The sequence below is a fragment of the Triturus cristatus genome, chromosome 11 (assembly GCF_964204655.1).
Source record: "Triturus cristatus chromosome 11, aTriCri1.1, whole genome shotgun sequence".
In the NCBI taxonomy this organism is placed as follows: domain Eukaryota; kingdom Metazoa; phylum Chordata; class Amphibia; order Caudata; family Salamandridae; genus Triturus; species Triturus cristatus.
The window spans coordinates 63,801,446-63,822,851 of record NC_140594.1 but is presented as its reverse complement, the minus strand read 5'-3'; the positions used below and the strand labels follow the sequence as shown (position 1 = coordinate 63,822,851).

Below are 21,406 nucleotides of genomic sequence, written 5' to 3'. Positions count from 1 at the left end.
AATAGCAATGTAGCGGATGTTTTATTTAGCAGGGATTGGTCTCAGAGAGGATACGCTAGACCATTCTTCTTACACCATTCTAATTCAGGAAAAGTACTAATGTATGCTCTGGTAGGAATCACCACGTGTGTGATTGCTTGATACTGTCAGCCCCAGTGACCTCTGAAAGGTTTTGCATTTTTACACAAGTGGAGAGGAAGTTGATGTGTCATGTGATATAGTTGGCTACATGAAAAACATAAATAACTCAGCTGAGATAGCACCTTTACCCTATTACATTTATTGAAATAAATCTGGGTAAAGCCCTCCAGACCACCAAAATGAAGAAATTATAAGAACAAGCTATTAGAGCAGCCCAAACGAACAAGGTACTTACTTTCGGTAATGCTTTTTCTGGTGGATACAGTATCTGCCTGTGGATTCCTCACCTTGTGAATATCCCCTGCGCCAGCAACATTCGGAAACTTTTGCAGCAGTCCACGCCGATGAGGTCGAAGACGACGTCACAGAGACACGGCTCCGCTCGCGACTCCTCTGACGTCACCGGCTCCATAAGAAGACCTCGTCGGCGTGATGACGTCAGTTCCGCCCTTTTTTCCATGCCTTCGAGGCACACGGACGGACTGACAGCAGTATATACACAGTATACACATTACATAATATACAAATCAACACACACAGTGTGGAAAATAAATAGAAAGGCAAAAGAAAAAACACAATGCCTTTGACAGTAACAAATACATTTTGAAACACCATCATCAGAATTGTAGGTATACAAGGGTGGACAACGGGGAGGCGGGTGGGTCAGTGAGGAATCCACAGGTAGATGCTGTATCCACCAGAAAAAGCATTACCGAAGGTAAGTAACTTGTTCTTCTGATGGATACATCTGCCAGTGGATTCCTCACCTTGTGAAAAGATTCCCACAGCAGTCCCACTCCCGGAGGAGGATGTACACCCTTCTATACCAGAAAGTCCTGAAGGACGGAACAAGCAAAATGTCCGTCCCTCCTCACCTCGGAATCCAAGCAGTAAAGCTTTGCGAAAGTGTGAAGGGGGGCCCAAGTTGCCGCCCTACAAATGTCCTCCACAGGAACACCTCTAGACAAAGCAGAAGTGGAAGACTTAGTTCTAGTAGAATGAGCCCTTAAACCCTCTGGAGGTTCCTTACCAGCCAAAGAATAGCATATCTTGATGCACAAGACAATCCATCTGGAAAGGGTGCGCTTGTGCACCACTCTGCCCTTCCTGCAGCCAACAAAGCCCAAAGAGCTGGTCGTCAACTCGAAAATCTTTTGTCCTGTCAAGGTAGAAGCTCACCGCCCTCTTAGGGTCCAAGCGGTGAAGCTGCTCCTCCTCCTTGGAAGGGTGAGGGGGAGGATAGAAGGTGGGGAGGGTAATGGATTGCCCCAGATAGAAAGGAGTTACCACCTTAGGCCGAAAAGCAGCCCTGGTCCTGAGTACATGAATGGTCAAGAACGGTGGTTTTGAACTCAGAGCTTGAAGCTCACTTACCCTCCTTGCCGAGGTGATCGCAATGAGAAAAACCGTCTTGAAAGACAACAGTCTCAAGGGACACTTGTGTAAGGGCTTGAAGGGAGAACCCATCAGATAAGTTAAGACAAGATTTAAGTCCCATTGAGGCACAATAAAAGGAATAGGAGGAAACTTGTTTGTAAGGCCCTTTAGAAATCGTAAAACAATAGGCGATTTGAAAAATGATGGTTGATCCGGCAAACAAAGGAATGCCGACAAGGCTGAAAGATATCCCTTTACAGTAGCTACAGCAAAACCTTGCTGAGCAAGAGAAAGGACAAACTGAAGAATGTCAGATAAACAAGCCCTCAAAGGATCAATTGACCTCTCTCCACACCAGAGCACACATTTAGACCACCTACAGGAATAGATATATTTGGTGGAATGACGTCTGGCAGACAAAATTACATCTACCACATCTGGTGGGAGAGAAAAAGAATTCAGGTTGCCCCATTCAATCTCCAGGCATGAAGGTGTAAGCTCTGGAGGTGGGGGTGTAGAACCTGCCCCTCCGACTGTGAGAGGAGGTCTGCCCTGATAGGGAGACGGAGTGAAGGGCACGAGGAGAGGTGGAGAAGATCTGTATACCACACCCTTCTTGGCCAATCCGGGGTGATCAATATGACTTGTGCCCGGTCTTGGCGAATCTTCCTCATAACCCGAGGAATCAAGGGTATGGGAGGAAACGCGTAAAGGAGATGCGAGTCCCATCTCAACTGAAACGCGTCCCCCAACGCTCCCTGCATCGGATACTGAAGACTGCAGAATGACGGGCAGTGAGCGTTCTCGTGAGTGGCAAACAGGTCCACCCGAGGAGTTCCCCACATCCGAAAGACGTGACGAACCACCTCTGGATGAAGCTTCCACTCATGGTAGGCGGAGAACTGCCGACTGAGACTGTCTGCACGCACGTTCAGAACTCTGGCCAGATGATTTGCCATCAGACAAGCCCAGGACCAGAGACGCAGAGCCTCTCTGCAGAGACAATGAGACCCCACTCCTCCCTGCTTGTTGACATACCACATCGCGGTAGTGTTGTCCATCAGGACTTGAACCGACTGACCGCGAAGGAAAGGGAGAAAGGCCTTGAGCGCCAAACGTATCGCCCGCAATTCCAGAAGGTTGATGTGAAGCAACCTTTCCTCTGGAGACCAAAGACCCTTGATCTCCAGATCCCCCAGATGAGCACCCCACCCTAAAGTGGATGCATCCGTTATCACTGTGGCCACCGATGGAGGTAGATTAAAGGACTTTCCTTGAGACAGATTGCCCTCCACACTCCACCAAGACAGATCCGCTGCAGCTTCTCTGGAGATCCTCACAGACTCCCTGAGATCTCCTTTGTGCTGATACCACTGCCTGCGGAGGCACCACTGGAGGGCCCTCATGTGCCAGCATGCATGGTTGACCAACAGAATGCAGGAAGCAAACAGACCGAGCAGACAAAGGACCTTCAGGACTGGAACGACCGCTCCATTGTAAAACAAAGGAATAATTTCCTGTATGTCGAGAATCCTTTGTGGAGGTGGGAATGCTCGACACAGTAGTGTCCAGTACTGCCCCTATAAACAGGTTGCGCTGAGAGGGCACCAGGTGAGATTTGGGTACGTTTATCGAAAAACCCAATTTGTACAACAGCTGAGTTGTAACCTGCAGATGATGAAGCACCTTCTCTGGCGACTCCGCTTTGATCAGCCAGTTGTCTAGATAGGGGAAAACCGAAATCCCCGACCTTCTGAGATGGCTGCCACCACTGCAATCACCTTCGTGAAGACTTGAGGTGCAGTAGTAAGACCAAACGGAAGGACTAAACTGATAATGCTGCGACCCTACCGTAAACCGGAGATACTTCCTGTGTGACTTCAGGATGGGGATGTGGAAATACGCATCCTGCAAGTCGATCGACACCATCCAGTCCTCCTGATTCAGCGCCTGAAGAACCTGTGCAAGGGTGAGCATCTTGAACTTTTCTTGCTTCAGATAAAGATTCAAGATCCTGATGTCCAATATCGGACGCAATCTGTCGTCCTTTTTCGGAATCAGGAAATACCGGGAGTAGCATCCCTGACCCCTCTCATGCTCTGGAACCACCTCTATCGCCCCTTTTCTTAGTAACGTCAGGACTTCCTCCTGCAGGAGAAGACGGTGGTCCTCCGAGCAAGCACCTTGACAAGGAGGGTAATTTGGAGGAAATTCCCGAAAGGGAAGGGCGTACCCATTTTCTACAAGATCTAGAACCCAAAGGTCTGTAGTAACCAATTCCCAATCTTGTAGAAAATGGGTAAGCCGGCCCCCCAGAGGACCAACATGATCCAGAATGGTGGATCTAGGGCTGCTTTGCGGTGGTGGGAGGGGCTGAGGAGGAAGAAGAGGAAGAAGAGGAGAGCTGCCGACCCCGAGAGCGACCCCTGAGTCTGCCTCTGTAACTCTTATACAGAGTGCCTGTACCTCTTGAACGAACCCCTTGACTGAGATTGAAGGCCCAAAGATTTAGCCGTGGCCTTACTCTCTTTAAATCTTTCAAGTGCAGCATCCGCTTTCTTGCCAAAGAGTCCGGAGCCATCAAAAGGCAAGTCCAATAGCGTTGACTGAACATCAGAGGAGAATTCCGAAGATTTAAGCCACGCACTCCTCCTGGTGGCAACAGAAGACCCCATGACTATTGCAACCGAGTCAGCTGTGTCCAAGCCACTTTGGATCACCTGACGTGACCTCCGAAAGGACCTCATTGAAACCTATCCTATCCTCTTCAGACAGCTTAGGGGCCAGCTGCTTTGCTGAGTCCATAAGTGCATGTATATACCGGCCCAAAAGACAGGTGGGATTCGTCGACTTAAGGGCCATGTTGGCAGAAGAAAAGACCTTCTTAGCGGACTGATCCAATTTCTTCGCCTCCCTGTCACTCTGGACCTGGTGAAAAGAACCCGATGATTTTCTGGAACAGGCAGCCTAAACCACCAGACTCTCCGGAGATGGGTGAAATGTCAAAAAGTCTGGGTCCCCCGAAGCTGCCCTATACCTCCTGGCAATAACTTTAGAGACTGCCGGAGCAGAAAAGGGCTTACGCTACACCCCTATTACTGGCTCTATAATGGCGTCATTACAAGGGAGTAAAGGCTCCGAAACAGCAGAAGGAGAGTGCAGAACTTCTGTTAAGATGTTAGGCTTGAACTCTGCAGAAGGCAATTGCAGATCTAAAAGTTCAGCTGCCTTCTTTATAACGGCATGGTATGGAGCCACATCCTTTAAAGGAAGGTCAGAAGGAGGAGTAATCTCCCATTCAGGTGATAAGTCCAGGCCACTAGCCTCTTTCAAGTCATCAAAAACATCGTCCGATTCAATGAGCTCCCCTTCCTCTAATTCCTCCAACAGGTATCTTTGCTCATCCAGCACCCTTTGGGCCTCCCTCCTAGACCTGATTCTCACAACTGGAGTCGGCGGCGCCGTGACTGAATCCGACGGCGCCGGGCTCCGATGGACCAGCCGGCGTCGAACGATGTCAAGTCGGAGCCGGTGAAGAAGGGAGCGGCGTCGATGTCCTCGGCGCCGGTAGATGCCAAGACGGCGTCGCCGGAAAAAACGGCATGAAGGGAGACTGAGAATAGGCTTGGGGAACCCCCAAACTAAAAGCCATAGGACCCATAGGACCCGAAGGTGCACCAGAGGGGTACATGGCTCTGGAGAAGACTCCATACATCGCATTAAGATAATGCGTAGGGTCCTGACCTGGTCCTGGAAACGCAGGATATTGTTCAGGCATCACCGGACTCGGGCCAACCGGCACCGACGGTGGAATCAGCGGAGCCAAAAGCTCTCCCGGAGCTGGAAGCTCCTCAATCGGAACCGGGGACGAAGCCGAAGCCGGAGCCAGAGATGGAGATGGAGATGGAGCCGGCGTCGGAGATGGAGCCGGGCCCGGAGCCGGAGAATGTTCCGGTGAAGCCACAGGTGACGACAGGCCAATAGGTGAATCCGGAATGGGCAAGGGAGACACGAAGTCCTTACGGCGTCGGGAGGGCGACGTCGATCTCGGAGCCGCATCCCTATCCGAGTGACGTCGAGATGAATGCCTCCTTCTTGTGCTTCCTAGATTTAGAAGCATACCCCGAAGTCGACTTCGACGCCGACCTCGACCTCGACTTCCTCCGGCCTCTTTTTTCTTTCTTCATCTCGGCTTCCCTTTCCTTAAGAGCCTTGGAGCTCATCTTGCGGCAGCAAGAGCATCCTTCCACATCATGGTCCGATGACAGGCACCACACGCAGTCGTCATGCGGATCCGTTATCGACATGTGTTTCCCACATTCTCGACAAGGTTTGAATCCAGACTTCTTCGTTGACATTTTCACTGAAGAAGACAAAGAGAAACCAGCAGAAAACAAAGTAACAAGAATAGCTACAGAGAGAGATTCCCGAAATCCGTTGGCATCGACGGCGCGAAAAAAAGGGAAACGACGAGGTCTTCTTAAGGAGCCGGTGACGTCAGCGGAGTCGCGAGCGGAGCCGTGTCTCTGTGTAACGTCGTCTTCGACCTCATCGGCGTGGACTGCTACAAAAGTTTACGAATGTTGCTGGTGCAGGGGATATTCACAAGGTGAGGAATCCACTGGCAGATGTATCCATCAGAAAAAGCCCAGTTCATAAAGTATCAAAACACCCTCCGATTGAGACCAGAAGTCAAAAGAGAAAACTAAGCTCTTCTGTGAACCCACCTATCCCATGCCCTCTGTTCCAGCTGCATAAAACCTCAATCAAGGATTAAACTAGGATTCCTGCCTCACCACAGACAAAAAACAAAAATCAGCTGAAGGAGAAGTATCAACAATAGGCAGAGGTCAGTGACCGCAAAGTTCTAATCTGGGAAGTATTACAAAGGACGACAGTACATGAAACCAGTCCTTTTCTGGTCTGATTTGGATACGAGCAAATAAAGAACGTAGGATGTAGAATGAATTAAGCAGAAAACAAGGACAAATTTGTGTCAGATTCACAAACAAGGTTTGCTATCCAGATCTGCTGCTGGTGCAATGATACGGAACAGTGTCCACTCCAAAGACTGCTTGATGCCACTTTCTGCTTAGTATGGTAAGGGAAGTGCCCAACACACGTCAAGGAAGGCTGGACCCAAGCCATGTAGCTATAATAGACACTAAGTAGATAAAGTTTACTTGATGTTTTGGTATTGCCCTGAAAATGATGATGAACGCCTCAGTGGGTGAGGTACTGGCCATCTTTTCTCGGAGGACGAGGACAATTGGCCAGAGCTTTTAGCAGGTGTGCTGTTCCCCTGAAACGGAGCGCTGAGCTGATGTTTTAATGAGCAGTGATTGGTATCAGAGAGGATGAGCTAGACCATTCTAATTCAGGAAAAGTAAAGCATGCGTCACAAGAATGTATTTATTAAGTATCCCTGGATGCAATGCTGTAACAAGCAGCCTCCATGCACAAGAACAAAGAGAAGGGGTGCAGTGATGTGCACAATTTGGTCTTGCAGCTAATTTCATGTAAGTCTAAAACATTTTCTACAGCTTATACCAGCTTTTCTTTTGTAACGTTAAATCACATCATACGTTTTATCGCAGAAGCAGTGTCACTTCGGTAAATGGACATCAATGATCAGGAAAGAAAAGCAATGGAGGAACAAGGAAGAAATACGCTCTTTCCTTTTCACACCGATTCATTGTTACAGAGAAGTGACTACAAGGAAAATGAATCCTTTCAGAGTTATGGTGTGACTTCAGTGCTACTCTTGTGTACCGGTGGGATGAAGATAGCTAGATCGCTAGACAATAACATGGATAGCACTAGAAATCCCCTGTTGAAGGTACCCTATAGCTAGCATATATTTTAGCAACTTAGTAGGAAAAGACAGTTGTTGAGAATTCAGTTTCAATCCAAAAGGGTAGACAAACCGTGTGGCATTGTGGCATTGTGGCTTTCAATTACAAAAACACAATCTTTGTAGGAGTGCTGTTAGACTTATAATGTAGCACAGCTCTTGCAGAAAGAGGGCAGAAAATGTCCAAAATCAGAATGCTTGTCACCGCAAATACAACAAATGGTGCACAGAGGCTCTTTGGCAGCAAGATCTCCTGAGCTGTTACAGCACACAGTTACCATCAAGTTACCTGCGAGCATGAAAGAGCCTCTCTGCAGTGCCAAAAGACTTTCGTTCAACATCTCTTTCCATGTCATCCCCCTGGATGCCAGGTAATTCTGAAAGGCATAAAAAGGAGAAAGATCAGCATGTTTTGAAATATGATTGCGTTTTAAGAGTTCATTTTTCTACAGTAGGACAGAATATACCTCTAAATACTGTAGGCTACTCCAAGCATCTTTTACAAATCCAGTGCAACGCACTAGTCATGATTGTACCCCAGCTGTTCAAAATAGTACTGGGGCCTCGCAGGTCCCTTTATTCGCCAATGCATGTCACGCCCCTTCATCCAAATATGGCAAGACCTCCAGATGCAGCACCGCTGCCCACAACAGAGGCAGAGAAGCAAGTGGCTTCTGGCAATCCAGTGCAGCTGGCGAAGTAAGTATCCTACAGGAGCAGCTCTCCCTGATTCTTAAATCCTGTGCTGATCGAATGCAGCCAAATGAGGAGACGTTATCAAGCATCAAACACTAGGGAAGAGGTGACACAGGGGTATTTGGAAGCTTTCCTGCTGGTACATTTGCAATGCCGAAGAAGTACAATGTTAACACTTACTGTGTAATACAGTATTCCATTTTCTAATACAGGTTATTTTAGTACAAAAGTAATTACTTACCTTTGTTATATGACAATGTATGACCAGAATATTTGCATTAGTGTAGCTACTTTATGAATCCAATTGCCTTTGTTGGCCCTTCTGAGTTATATCCAAATAAAACTGCATTATCAGCGTACTGTAATAAGTAAAGGTTCTTGGTCTACAACAATGGAGGAAAAGCAGCTGCAGTTTCCAGGCTCTTGGGTCTATCTAGGCAAACAGGTGATCAATGGTTGGGGTCAGGGAGCACCCTTGTTTTAACCCTCAACCTGTTGCAACTTGTGTTCCTGCCTCTAACCAGGTATCTAAATAAAGTTGCATCAATAGATCTCATTGACTTCTGTTTAGAAACAGGCGTCACAATTTATGCTGTAACAGATTTTTGTCTACTACATTAAGATGCAGACGAAGTCCATGACGATCCCAAACAGATGTAGCTTGTTTGTACATAATATATTTTGTTATTAACCACAATTCTATGAATCTGTTGGACACTGTGGGCAGTGGCAGCCAAAAGGCAGTTCAACTATGAGGCTTGATTGCTGAACTCACCACAGGGTACTCTATAACAATTAGGACTAGTTTGACCATCATTTTCCCATGTAGATCAAAGGCCGTATCAAACTATAGTTGGCTGGTTCAATCGTGGCGTATTTCTTGTGAGTGGGGCAGATGTCTAACCCTCACCAAGATTTCAACCATACCCTCTGTCTACAAACTGCAGGCATTAGTACCCATCATAGGTCACCTCATCTGCTGAGGTCTGCAAGATAGATGTTGTTAGCAATCACATCTAGACTGGCTGATTTTCCACTTTTTAGATCCTTTAAAAGTGCCATGAAGGGAAAATGCTATTTACCAGTATGCATCTGTTCTTGGCATGTAGAGCTGTAGAGTTGTATTCTTTAGCGTAGATCGCCATCTGGTGTTGGGCTCGGATGTTTGCACTTTGTTTTTGTTCGAAGAAGTCTTTTTAGTCACGAGATAGGTGACTCCTCCTTATGGTGATAGTGCGCATGGGCATCGACTCCATCTCCAGATTGTTCTTCGCCATAAAGGGTAGTGATGGAGTTAGTAAGAAAATAGGACAGGATGTCCATGTGTGATGTATCTAAGTAAGATAATACTGCAACGGATAAAGGTATCCGGGGAGGTGGGTGGGCGTATACAACTCTACATGCTAAGAACAGATGCATACTGGTAAGTAGCATTTTCCGTTCGAGCCATATGAGCTGTAGATTGTATACTTTAGCATAGACTGTAGACCGTTCTCCTCCTAGCGGTGGCAACCTGTATCCGTTGCAGTGGTCTGAAAAAGTGTTCTTAATACAGCCTGGCCCACACTAGCTTGTTGTTTTGCTTGCACACCTACACAATAGTGTTTAGTGATAGTGTGTGGTGCAGACCAAGTTGCTGCTTTGCAGATGTCATCTAGGGGAATGTTCCCTAAAAATGCCATAGAAGCCCCTAGTTTGCGTGTGGAATAAGCTCTAGGGGAATGGTTAGTGTGCGTTTAGCTTTGAGATAGCATATTTGGATGCATTTAACAATCCATCTTGCAATCCCTGTTTTTGAAATGGGATTGCATATGTGAGGTGGGGAGAAAGATACAAAGAGTTGTTTAGTCTTTCTAAAGTATGTAGTTCTTTCTATGTAGTATAGTAATGCTCTTTTGACATCTAGTGTGTGAAGAGCACGTTCTGCCACGGAGTCTGGTTGAGGGAAAAAAACTGGGAGTTCAACAGACTGATTAAGGTAGAAGGCAGAATTTACCTTGGGTAGAAATGTTGGGTTAGGTCTAAGAACCACTTTACTATGAAGCATTTGCAAAAATGGTTCTTGTATAGTTAATGCCTGGAGTTTATTAACCCTTCTGAGGGATGTGATAGCTACGAGGAAGGCTACCTTCCAAGTGAGAAACTGTAGTTTGCATTTGTGTAGAGGTTCGAATGGGGGGCCCATGAGCCTGGTAAGGACAATATTAAGGTTCCAGGCTGGAGAAGGTGGAATTATTCTTTTAAGTCCTTCCATAAACGCTTTGATTGCAGGAACTCGTAATAAAGACAAGTGTTGTCTGTTTTGGAGGCAAGCGGCTATTGCAGCTAGATGTACCCGTATAGATGTATATGCCAAATTACATTTTTGTAGATGCAAGAGATAACAGATAATGTTTTGAATGGAAGCATCTAGTGGGTTGATTTTGTTATTTGTACAATAAACAACAAATCTCTTCCAATTTGCTGCATAGCATGCTCTTGTGGTAGGACGTCTAGCTTCCTTGATGACGTTCATACATTCTGGTGGGAGACTGAGGTAACCAAACTCTAGGACTTCAGGAGCCAGATCGTAAGATAGAGTTGATTGGGATCTGGATGTCTTATCTCTCCATGGTTCTGTGTAAGAAGCTTGGGTGAGAGGTGTAACTTTTGATGAGGTACCACTGATAGCTCTAGTAGAGTTTTGAACCAAGGTTGTCTCGCCCATGTTGGCGCAACTAGGATCCAACTAGGAGGGAGTGTTGTTTGAGCTTACGAACCAGGAGCGGAATGAGAGGGAGAAACGGAAAAGCGTATACAAATTTGCCTGACCAGTTCATCCATAGAGCATTGCATTTGGATAATGGGTGTGGATACCTGGAGGCGAAGCTTGGGCATTTTGCGTTGTGATGTGTGATGAACAGATCTATATCTGGGTGCCCTCACATTTGAAAAAATGGAAGAAGAACTTGAGGATGAAGTTCCCATTCGTGAATGTGTTGTGTTTGTCAACTGAGCAGATCCGCAATCTGATTGTGTACTCCTGGGAGATGTTGTGCGAGGAGGTATATCTTTTGGGGAATAGCCCATCTCCATATACGTTGCGCTAGGCGTGAGAGTTGGGGAGAGTGTGTCCCTCCCTGTTTTTTAATGTAATACATTGCTGTCATGTTATCTGTACGTATTAGGACAGCTTTGCCTATTAGCAAGAGTTGAAAAGATTTCAGTGCTAAAAATATTGCTATTAACTCCAGGTGATTTATGTGAAGTTGTTTTTGTTGAGGGGTCCATAGTCCCTGCACAGTTCGATTTTGTAGATGAGCTCCCCAGCCGGCGAGCGACGCGTCTGTTGTTAGTACTATCTGAGGAAACGGGTCGAGAAATGTTCGCCCTTTGGAAAGGTTTTGTGTATTCCACCACTGCAGAGAGCGATGTGTGCGGCTGTCCACCAACACCAGATCTGTCAGCTGACCTTGAGCCTGGTTCCACTGATGTGCTAAGCATTCCTGCAAGGGACGCATCTGGATTCTTGCATAAGGGACGATGAGGATGCAAGAAGCCATCATCCCGATTAACTGCATAAACACTCGAGCTGGCAACGAGTGTTGAGGCCGAAATTGTAATATTAGAGGGAATCCTGCCTGGATTGGGGTATGCTAGAGCTTTTGATGTGTCTAGAGTAGCCCCTAGATACTGTTGTATGTTGGATGGTTGAAGGTAAGACTTGGTGAGGTTTAATGTGAAACCTAAGTCGTGAAGTAGATGGATAGTTCTGTGTGTGTGCTGTACACAACTGTTGTGATATTTGGTTTTTATGAGCCAATCGTCCAGATAAGGGAACACGTGGATGTGTTGTCTTCTTAAATGAGCTGCTACAACTGCGAGGCATTTGGTGAAGACTCTGGGTGCTGTGGTTACCCCGAACGGGAGGACTTTGAACTGATAATGTTGTCCGTCCACCATGAACCTGAGATACTTTATGTGAGAGGGGTGAATAGGAATATGAAAGTAGGCGTCCTTTAGATCCAGAGTAGAGAGGAAGTTGCCTCGCCGAAGTAGTGGTTGCACCTGTTGGAGAGTGACCATGTGGAAGGGGTCTGATTGGATGTAGAAGTTTAGGGGTCTGAGGTCTAATATTGGCCTGAGAGAGCCATCCTTTTTTGGAATCAGAAATTAGAGTGAGTAAACCCCTGTGCCCTGATGGAGTAAGGGGACTGGTTGTAGTGCATTTTTTTGTAGAAGAGAGAGAACCTCTTGTTTGAGGCGAGTCAAATGTTCTGCAGACATTCAACGGTGTGTGGGGGACTGGATGTGAGCTCCAGGCAGTAACCATACTGGATAATTTGTCTTACTCACTTGTCTGTAGTGATGGAATTCCAGACAGGTAGGAACTGTGAAAAGCATCCCCCCCCCCCCATCCCGACAGGTGTGGAATGGTCGGGGGAAGCGCAGGGAAGTCACTGCTTGGTGGTAGGGGAGCTGCAGGTGTTATTACCCCGGCCTCTGCCCTTGTTGTTGTTACCCCTGTAGCCTCCCCTAAAGTATCCTTTGGAAAAGGAGCTCTGATTGGGGCTTTTGAAGGATGAGTATGGGTGCTCTGGTGTGTTGGTTTTTGAGCCCGCCCTATAAAAGGAGGTTCGAAATGTGCCACTAGGAAAAGATAACTGCAAGGCTCCCATAGACTTAGCAGTTTCCGTGTCCTTTTTCATCTTTTCCAAAGATGTGTCCACTGCAGGGCCAAAGAGGTGCTTTTGATCGAAGGGCTGATTAAGGATACTGTTTTGCACCTCTTGTTTAAAGCAAGATATCCTCAGCCAAGCATGCCTGCATAACAATACGCTAGTATTAACTGCGCGAGACGCGGTGTCCGCTGCGTCTAGAGCACATTTGATTGATGTTTTTGTGATCACTATGCCTTCCTGTATGAGGTCATTGGCCTTGTCTTTGTAATGGTCGGGTAGATGTTGAATGAGCTTCTCCAGCTCATCATAGTGAGCCCTATCATACCTTAACAAGAGAGCTTGTGTGTTGGCTATTTTCCAATATTTTGCAGCTTGAGAGGCCACACGTTTGCCTGATGCGTCTAATAATGTGGATTCCTTATCCGGGGGCGGGGTGTCACCTGAACCATGAGAGTTGGCCCTTTTACGTGCATTAGCTACTACCAGGGAATCTAAAGGAAGCCGACTCTTAATGTATATGGGGTCACTGGAAGCCGCTTTGTATTTCTTGTCTATCCTGAGGCTAAGAACCCTAGCCCTAACGGGGTCTTTAAACACTTCTGCTGTCTGTTTAATTAGGCCTTTTAACATTGGTAGGTGTGAAGATTTTTGCGGCTGAGCAAAAGTTTCTAAGAGAAAATCCTCCTCTACAGGATCTAAATGTAGAATATACCCCGTGATATGTTGCGGCCCCATTGATTAGTTGGGCAAAACCTACATTATCATCTGGTGGGGATGGCTTAGAGGGATAACGTTCCGGGTTGTTGTTTAAGTCAGGATCTGTATTATAGTCCCTCCATGGAGCTGGCTCCTGCGGGGGATCATCGTCATCATTATTATCTTGTGGAACTATATTATCATCCCCTTGTTTGATTTGATTTGATTTATTGGCTTATATAGCGCATTGAATCACCCTCGGGAGGGTATCTCAGCGCTCTGGATATGCAGTGAAGCAGTGACCGGGGCTTCAGGCTAGAACAAGGCAGTTTTCAGGGTTTTCCTGAACTTCCAGTGGTCAGGGCATTGTCCGTCCCCATCTCCATTATCACTATCCTCTGGTTGTAAGAGTGGACAAGTATGTTCTGGAGAGTGTACTGGAGAGATAAGTAGATTGGGATCAATAGTTGGAGGAGGAGGTGTAGTAGGTGTAGAGATGTTAGTGCCCATGTCTATTCTTTTAGCGGACCGGTGAATTTTGCAAATGGTTTCCTTTTTGTAGGTTGTTTGGAAAGAATATGACCAGTCTTTGGATGGATATAAATTGTTTTCTTGTTTGGATCCAGGACAAAAAGTTCTTTGGAGCCGGTGTTCTTTTTCGGTGCTGAAGATTTCTCCCTATGAAGAGTCTTAGAATGTTTAGGGATAAATGTAAATGTAATCGAGACAATACCGTCGAGTGATAGTGATTGCGCGTCGAAGGGAGTTTCGATAGCGACACCGACCCGGAGCGCAGCAAGTCGCATCCGAACCCGATGGCGGAAAAAAACAATCTGGGGATGGAGTCGATGCCCATGCACACTCTCACCATAAGGAGGAGTCACCTATCTCGTGACTACAAAGACGTCTTCGAACAAAAACAAAGTGCAAACATCCGAGCTCAACACCAGATGACAATCTATGCTAAAGTATACAATCTACAGCTCATATGCTTCGAACTCACTCTTCGGGATTGGCACCCCAAGTTTATCTGGGCAGGGCACTACGATGTCTGTTAAATTTCCCATGATATCCAGTCATCTAACACTACCTCATATGTCACTGTGGGGTGGATGTAGTGCTGGAAGGGAATGTACTGTAGCATGGGAATGGAGTGGAAAAGATAAAACATAGGAGTGGTGGAGTGCAATTTAGGGCATAGGTGGGCCAGGGAGAGAATTTACTTTATGATTGAGATAGGGTGGGGAGAGACAACAATCTACAGTGCACACCGAGTGGCCGAGCGATTAACTGTTGGGTACCATTGGTGATTGACAAGGAAGGAAAGCTTTAAACATTAGAAATAGGTCAGGCAGGTGTGTATTTTTAATGTTGCCCAAGATTAATGTTTTGAAATTAAACCTAAAAATGTAGAATTTAGGTTGGGATCTTGCCCTGCTTTTCCCCTATAAAAGATGATGTTCAATAGCAGCATAAGATCCATGCCATTAATCTTCTTAGCTGCTTGGGGCAATTGCTGCGTCTGAAGAAAAATAAAATTATATCTGTATGTTTGTGTGTTTGGGTGGGATTTTATTATACAAAATACAGTGGTATAAATCCCATATTTAGTATGAAAGGGTGAAATATGGAAAATAGTTCATGGTTCCCAATAAACAACAAGTTACTTACCTTCAGTAACAATATATCTGCAAGAAACATAGGTTAGTTATAGAATCCTTACCTTAGAATTACCCCCAGGCATCAGACTGGATCCGTAAAGTTTTTCATCAGTAGTACACCTGTGCGTCGGAAGGTGGCGTCGGTCGACTCCGCGTTTGTCGTCGGCGTCGTGGTCGCCGGGATGACGTTGAGGTAGCTACATAGACGCCGCCCTTGAGCGCTGACGTCAGTTCTTTACTGGACTTTCCACGCCAGAAGTGCAGACCCATGCAAGACACTGACCACTGGTGCACAAAACTAGGACCCTGAAACGAAGTCCTGAACCCTAGAAGTCAGTTCGCAGAACGTGGTGGATGGGTGGGGTGGTAAGGAATCTGTAACTAACCTATTTTTCTTATAGATGTATCGTTACCAAGGTAAGTAACTTGTTCATTTGAAAGAAAGTTAGTAATAGATTCCTTACCTTAGAATAGAAAACCCAGCAATACCAACCCCGAAGTCCTGGAGAACGGAACGGCCAAATAAGCCGTCGCTCCGGACTTGACTGTTCAAGAAAGGCAGTTTTCAGAGTGAGAAGTCCGAGAGGGCAGTTATGTAGCAGCTCAAAGGGAGCGCACATAAGATAAGTAAGAACCAAGTTCAAGTCCCACTGAGGCATTACGAAGGAAACAGGAGGAAAAAGATGAGTAATGCCCTTAAGGAATCTATTCACAACAGGGGGCTTGAAAATAGAAGGCTGATCAGGAAGCCTAAGGAAGGCTGAAAGGGCCGAGAGGTAGCCCTTTAGAGTGTCCAGAGCAGAGCCCTGCTGGTCCCAAAAAAAGAGGAACAAGAGAGCATCAGAAAGAGGGGTGGAAAGGGGATCCACAGCCTTTGCTGTGCACCATGCCACAAATCGGATTCATTTGCAGGCATATACCGTCTTAGTGGAGGAACGCCTAGCTGCCAAGATAACATCGCAGACTTCGGGAGGCAGGTGAAATGAAGTCAACTGCCAGCGCTCAATCTCCACGCAAGGAGGGGGAAGCTGGACAGGTTCAGGTGGAGGACCGTCCCCTGCTGCTGCGACAGAAGATCCTCCCGAAGAGGCAGTCTGGTTGGAGGATCAATGGCCATGTGTAGCAGCTCGGGATACCAGACTCTTCGTGCCTAATTCGGAGCCATTAGAATGACTTGGGCCCAGTCGCACTTTATCTTCTTCAGCACTCTAGGCAGAAGTGGTATAGGCGGAAAGGCGTAAAGCTGACTCGCAAAAAAAAGCGTCGCCTAGCGAGTGCCGCCTTCGAAATTCTAACGCGCAGAATTGCTGACATTGCGCATTCTCTTCGGTGGCGAATAGATCTAACAAAGGCTCTCCCCACTGTTGAAAGAACCTTGCGCCACCGCCGAGTAAAGACGCCATTCGTGATCCATCATGCACCTGCGGTTTAGTTCGTCCGCCCTGGCGTTCAGAGAACCTGCCAGGTGTTGAACCACCAGGAATATGCCCTGATGTTCCAGCCATGCCCAGAGACGGAGAGCATCTTGACATAGGGTTCACGGCCCCACCCGCCCTGTTTGTTGCAGTACCACATGGCGGTGGTGTTGTCCGTGAACACCTGTACTACTCTTCCCCTGACAGAGGAAAGGAATGCTTTGAGTGCAAGATGAATCGCCCGAATCTCCAGAAGGTTGATATTGAGCCCAGACTACGCCGGAGACCAGAGGCCTCTGATCTCCGCCTCCACCATGTGGCCGCCCAATTCCAGAAGTGATGCATCGGTCACCACTGTGAACTCTGGTTGAGGAAGGGAGCGTGATCTGCCGTTGACCCAATTCTGGTTCGTGAGCCACCACTGCACTTGGCGTTCGGTGCCCTTTGAGATCTGGACGCAATCGGACAGGTTCCCCTGATGCTGTGCCCACTGGAACTTTAGGTCCCACTGCAGAGCCTGCATATGCTATCTGGCATGATCCACGAGCAGGATGCAGGAGGCCATCAGGCCCAGTAGCCGGAGGATAATCCTGACCGAAACCCGGGATAGAGGCTGAAAGATCGGAATCATAGCCCGAATATCCCAGACTCGCTGTTTGGGAGGATAGACCCGAAACTGCGTCATGTTCAGAACCACTCCGATGAGAAGGAGCTTCTGAGAGGGAGACAGGTGTGACTTCGGCATGTTGATGGAGAACACCAGCAAATGCAGGAGGTTGCCATAGTCTGGAGGTGGGAGACGACTGCCTGGGGTGAGCCCGCCTTCAACAACCAGTCATCGAGATGGGGGAAGACTGGAAACCCTGATCTACACAGATGAGCTGAGACCACTGCCATCACTTTCGTGAACACCCGAGGGGCGCTGGTAAGGCCAAAGGGGAGCACAGTAACTGAAAATGCCCATGGCCTACTGTAAACCGCAGGTAACACCAGTGGGCCGGCAGGACACGGATGTGAAAAAAAGCATCCTGCAAGACCAACGCTACCATCCAGTCTCCAGGGTAGACAGGACCTGAGCCATGGTCAACATTTTGAACTTCTCCTTCCGGAGGAAGCTGTTGACGTTCCTGAGATCCAAGATAGGACGCAGGCCCTTGTCCTTCTTGGGCACCAGAAAGAAGTGGGAATAGCAACCACGACCTACTTCTGGGGCAGGAACTCGTTTGAGCCATAACTTCCTGTTGGAGAAGGGCCAGATGATCCCAGACATTCGATGGTACTGAGGTGGCATGGTTGGGCGGGGTAGTCTCGAAGGGGAGGGAGTAGCCTCTGTGAACTATCTGCAAAACCCACCTGTCCGACATGATGGTACGCCAGTGGGGGAGATGATCGCAAATCCTGACGCTCACTGACGTGTGAAGGGCCTGAAAGGTCAGACTAGGAGGGTTTGGAGGTTGCTGCAGAGGGGACGGTGGTGGACTGGCCCGCCTGCTGGCCCCCAGAACCACAGCGGTGGTTTCCATGTCACAGGCCACGCTGGGGCTGAACAGCTTGCGCCGGCCTGTGGCCCTGGAAGGAATGTGGTGGGGGATCCCTTCTGCAGCCACGAAAGGGGCAAAAAGCAGACAGTGCAGGGCGTGTGGTGGAGAGGCCCAAGGACTTGGCTGTAGCACGAGAGTCCTTGAAGCTCTCTAGCGCGCTGTCTGCTTTGTCGCCGCACCAGCGACGGCCATCAAAGGGCATGTCCATCAGGGTGTTCTGGACATCCCCAGAAAAGCCAGTCGACCTCAGCCAGGCGTAGCGTCGAAGGGCTACCAACGTTGAAATAGTCCTACCCAGTGAGTTGAAGGTGTCCAGTCCACCGTGGATGGTAAACTTCGCTGCGTCTCTCCCCTCGGCAACTGCACGGGATAGCACAGCACGGGCCTCCTCCAGGCACTGGGGCAGCACTTGCACCACTGTATCTCACACAGAGTGGGAATAACTGCCCAACAGACATGCAGTGTTTACCGACCGCAGTCCCAAGCTGGAGGAAGAAAACATCTTCCCAAGTTGGTCCAGCTTTTTGTATTGCCTATCAGGTGAAGCGTTAGGGAATGCGCCTTTGGATGTTGAGGCTTGGACCACCAACCTCTCAGGGGTAGGGTGTTGGGAGAAGAAAGTGGGGTCGCCAGGGGCCGAACGGTGGCGTCTGGCAATCATCCTATCCACAGGAGCCCCTGTGTTGGGCATGGACCAGGTGCCCAAAAGGATGTCGTATAGGGGTTCATTGAACGGCAGCAGGGGCTCCGAAGAGCTTGCTGCCGGCTGAAGCGCCTCTGTTAGGAGGTTAGTCCTGAAAGCCACTGAAGGAAGCTCGAGGTGGAGAGCCTCAGCCACCCTACGCAACACCACTGCGTATGACGCTATTCCTCCGTAGCCACGGTAGAAGGAGACAACATGCCAAGGTCTGGGGAGGTATGCAAACCACTGGCATCCCCCAGTTCCTCTCTCCAGTCCGGTCGGTCAAAGGGTCCCCAGACCCCTCCTAGTCTTCCTCACCCTCCTCTGGCTGCCAATCTTGCTGAAAAGGGCCAGGGTGGAGCACAGGCACAAAAGTACCCATCGGCGCCGGATCCGGCGTCGGTCAACGCCAGTCCGGCTCTGTGTCCACATAGGGCTGGATGCCAGGGTCGACGCAGGCTGGGGGTCCAGTCGGCGCCTGCTGCGGACGTGGTGCCAGTGGAATCAGCGCAGGTGGAGGTGTTACGAGGTCGAACTGCGCCAATCCGGATGCAAGCCTGGATTCAAGGTGGACCTGTGGCGCAGAGGCCGAAGCCGGCGAAGGCCTAGGGCCCCCAGCCGAGTTTGCGGGGCCTGAAGGCACGCCTGGCGGAATTGGGCTGCCCAAAGATGGCATGCATCGCTTCGTAGAACTGACGAAGCTGGGCAGGGGCCGCTCCCGGTCCCGGGAAGGCTGAAGTCGACCCTCTAGGATCCACACGCGGAGCTGCGGGAGCGGCACCACCCACACTCTTCATCGCTTGAGCCGAAGGACGAGGGGAAGTAGAAGAGAGACGATGCTTCTTCGACTTCTTATGCTTTGACTTACCTGACCTGAGTGCGAAGACTTGGAAGAGGAGTGATGATGGCTCTGCGATCGTCCCTCGACCTCCCACGCGGCCAGGACCTCGAGCGACGCGGTGTCGACTGCTGGCCTTGAGTAGCTCTCGGGACCGCTCCCGCAAAGACTTCGGGCCCATGGTTCGGCAGTCAGAGCACAACTTGGGGTCATGGTCGTGCTCCAGGCAGTAGAGGCACATGAGGTGCAGATCCGTCACGACATTAGTCGTTTACAGGAACCGCAGGCCTTGAAGCGGGGCATCCCTCGTGCACCAGGAGTCGATGGACTCAAAAAACGAAGTTGACAAAAGTCAAGAAAAAGTCAGTCAAAAAGTGACTGGAGATACCGCCCTCTCCGGATCTGCGTCTGCCGGCGCGGAAAAAGAAAGAACTGGCTTCAGCACGCGAGGGCAGCGTCTATGTAGCTAGCGCGACGTCATCCCGCTGACCACGACGATGAACGCGGAGTCAACCAACGCCACCTTACGACGTGCAGGGGTACGGCTGACGAGACACTTTTCGGATCCAGTCTGAAGCCAGGGGGTAATTCTAAGGTAAGTAATCTATAACTAACCGTTTCTTTCAGATATAAGGGTTTAATCAGTCAGTCAAAAACATCTTTATTGCGATCATTGTGATCATAAAAGACACATCCATTAAATAAATTTATAAAATTTTAGTATAAATACATTTACCAATAAAGCGCAATATTAGAAACGCTAAAAATTAAAAACATTAATTAAAAAAAAAATGTACATCCCATTCTAAAACTATGATAAAACAATACATTAAAATGAGGATGAGATACTCAAAGCACATCTCATAGTTATTTTTAAATTACTTTCCCCAGGGCCTGTGGGTAATTAAACTTAATCCTAAAGTGCTAACATATATTCAGATTGTCTTCATCTTAATCGCTCTTATTTTCCACGCCCAACTCAAGAATTTGGTCACGGCTATCACGATATGCACCTCAGTATTTGATGTTAATATGTGGAGAGCAGTGGCACAAGATCGGGTGCCCCTATTGGAACATAAGGCTTTAATCCATTTGGCTCTGGGAGATTTATACGCCGGACAGATAAATAGTATATGGGGGACTGTCTCTACCTGCTCAGGACAAAAGACACATGTGTTGCCCGGTACACTCTTCCAATTACAGGTGAAAGCTTTGACCGGAAGGGTACCTACTCTAAACTGAAAATAGAGTTTTTTTATCACCTGGTTTTCTTATAAAATCCCAGTAGTCCTCATATTTGGCCACACTTTTGTACTCCAGAAATAACCTAGTCAACGAGGTATTCGAGGAGTGGAGTGCTGACTTTGTTCTAACCATTTTCCAATATGTTTCTTTGAGGATCCTCTTAGGGGGGAAAGAGTTACCGACAGGATCCTCCCATAGATGGCTTAGACCCATATCTTGTAGACCACTTTTAACCTTTTGTAGCCGGAGAATCTTGTGGGATGTATCGGCTCCAATAACATCTTTCAATGCGTTGGCATAAACTACCAGCTCTGGAGTAGACCATAGTCTTCTCCAGAAGGCCATTGGTCTAAATCGTGCTGCCTCCTCAAGCGTATGGCACCCGAGATCTAAATAAAGGGGTTTGAGGGGAGTAGATTGAGGGAGGCCGGTTAGAGCTCTAAGAAATTTGTTCTGAGCCACAGTTAGAGGGGTTATATTATCAAAACCCCATAGCTCTGCACCATATAAGACTGACGCTTTGACCTTGGTATTATAGATCTGAAGTGCTGGTCCTACCGGCTTGGTCTGTAATAATTTATATTCTTTTCCCAGCACAC

The 21,406-nt window shown here is 48.1% G+C and overlaps 1 protein-coding gene across 6 annotated transcripts in view; it reads right to left on the bottom strand.

Moving 5' to 3' along the window:
• Window positions 1-21,406, bottom strand: part of CHFR (checkpoint with forkhead and ring finger domains) — a 347,673-nt gene that overhangs the window by 75,086 nt on the left and 251,181 nt on the right. For all 6 annotated transcript variants that reach the window (XR_014970933.1, XR_014970934.1, XM_085636275.1 and 3 more), the window contains one exon: window positions 7,662-7,749. Coding sequence is in view for 4 of the 6 variants with exons in the window: in XM_085636275.1 (XP_085492401.1) it covers window positions 7,662-7,749 (88 nt within the window). In the remaining 2 variants the exon portion in view is untranslated. The remainder of the gene's footprint in view (window positions 1-7,661; window positions 7,750-21,406) is intronic.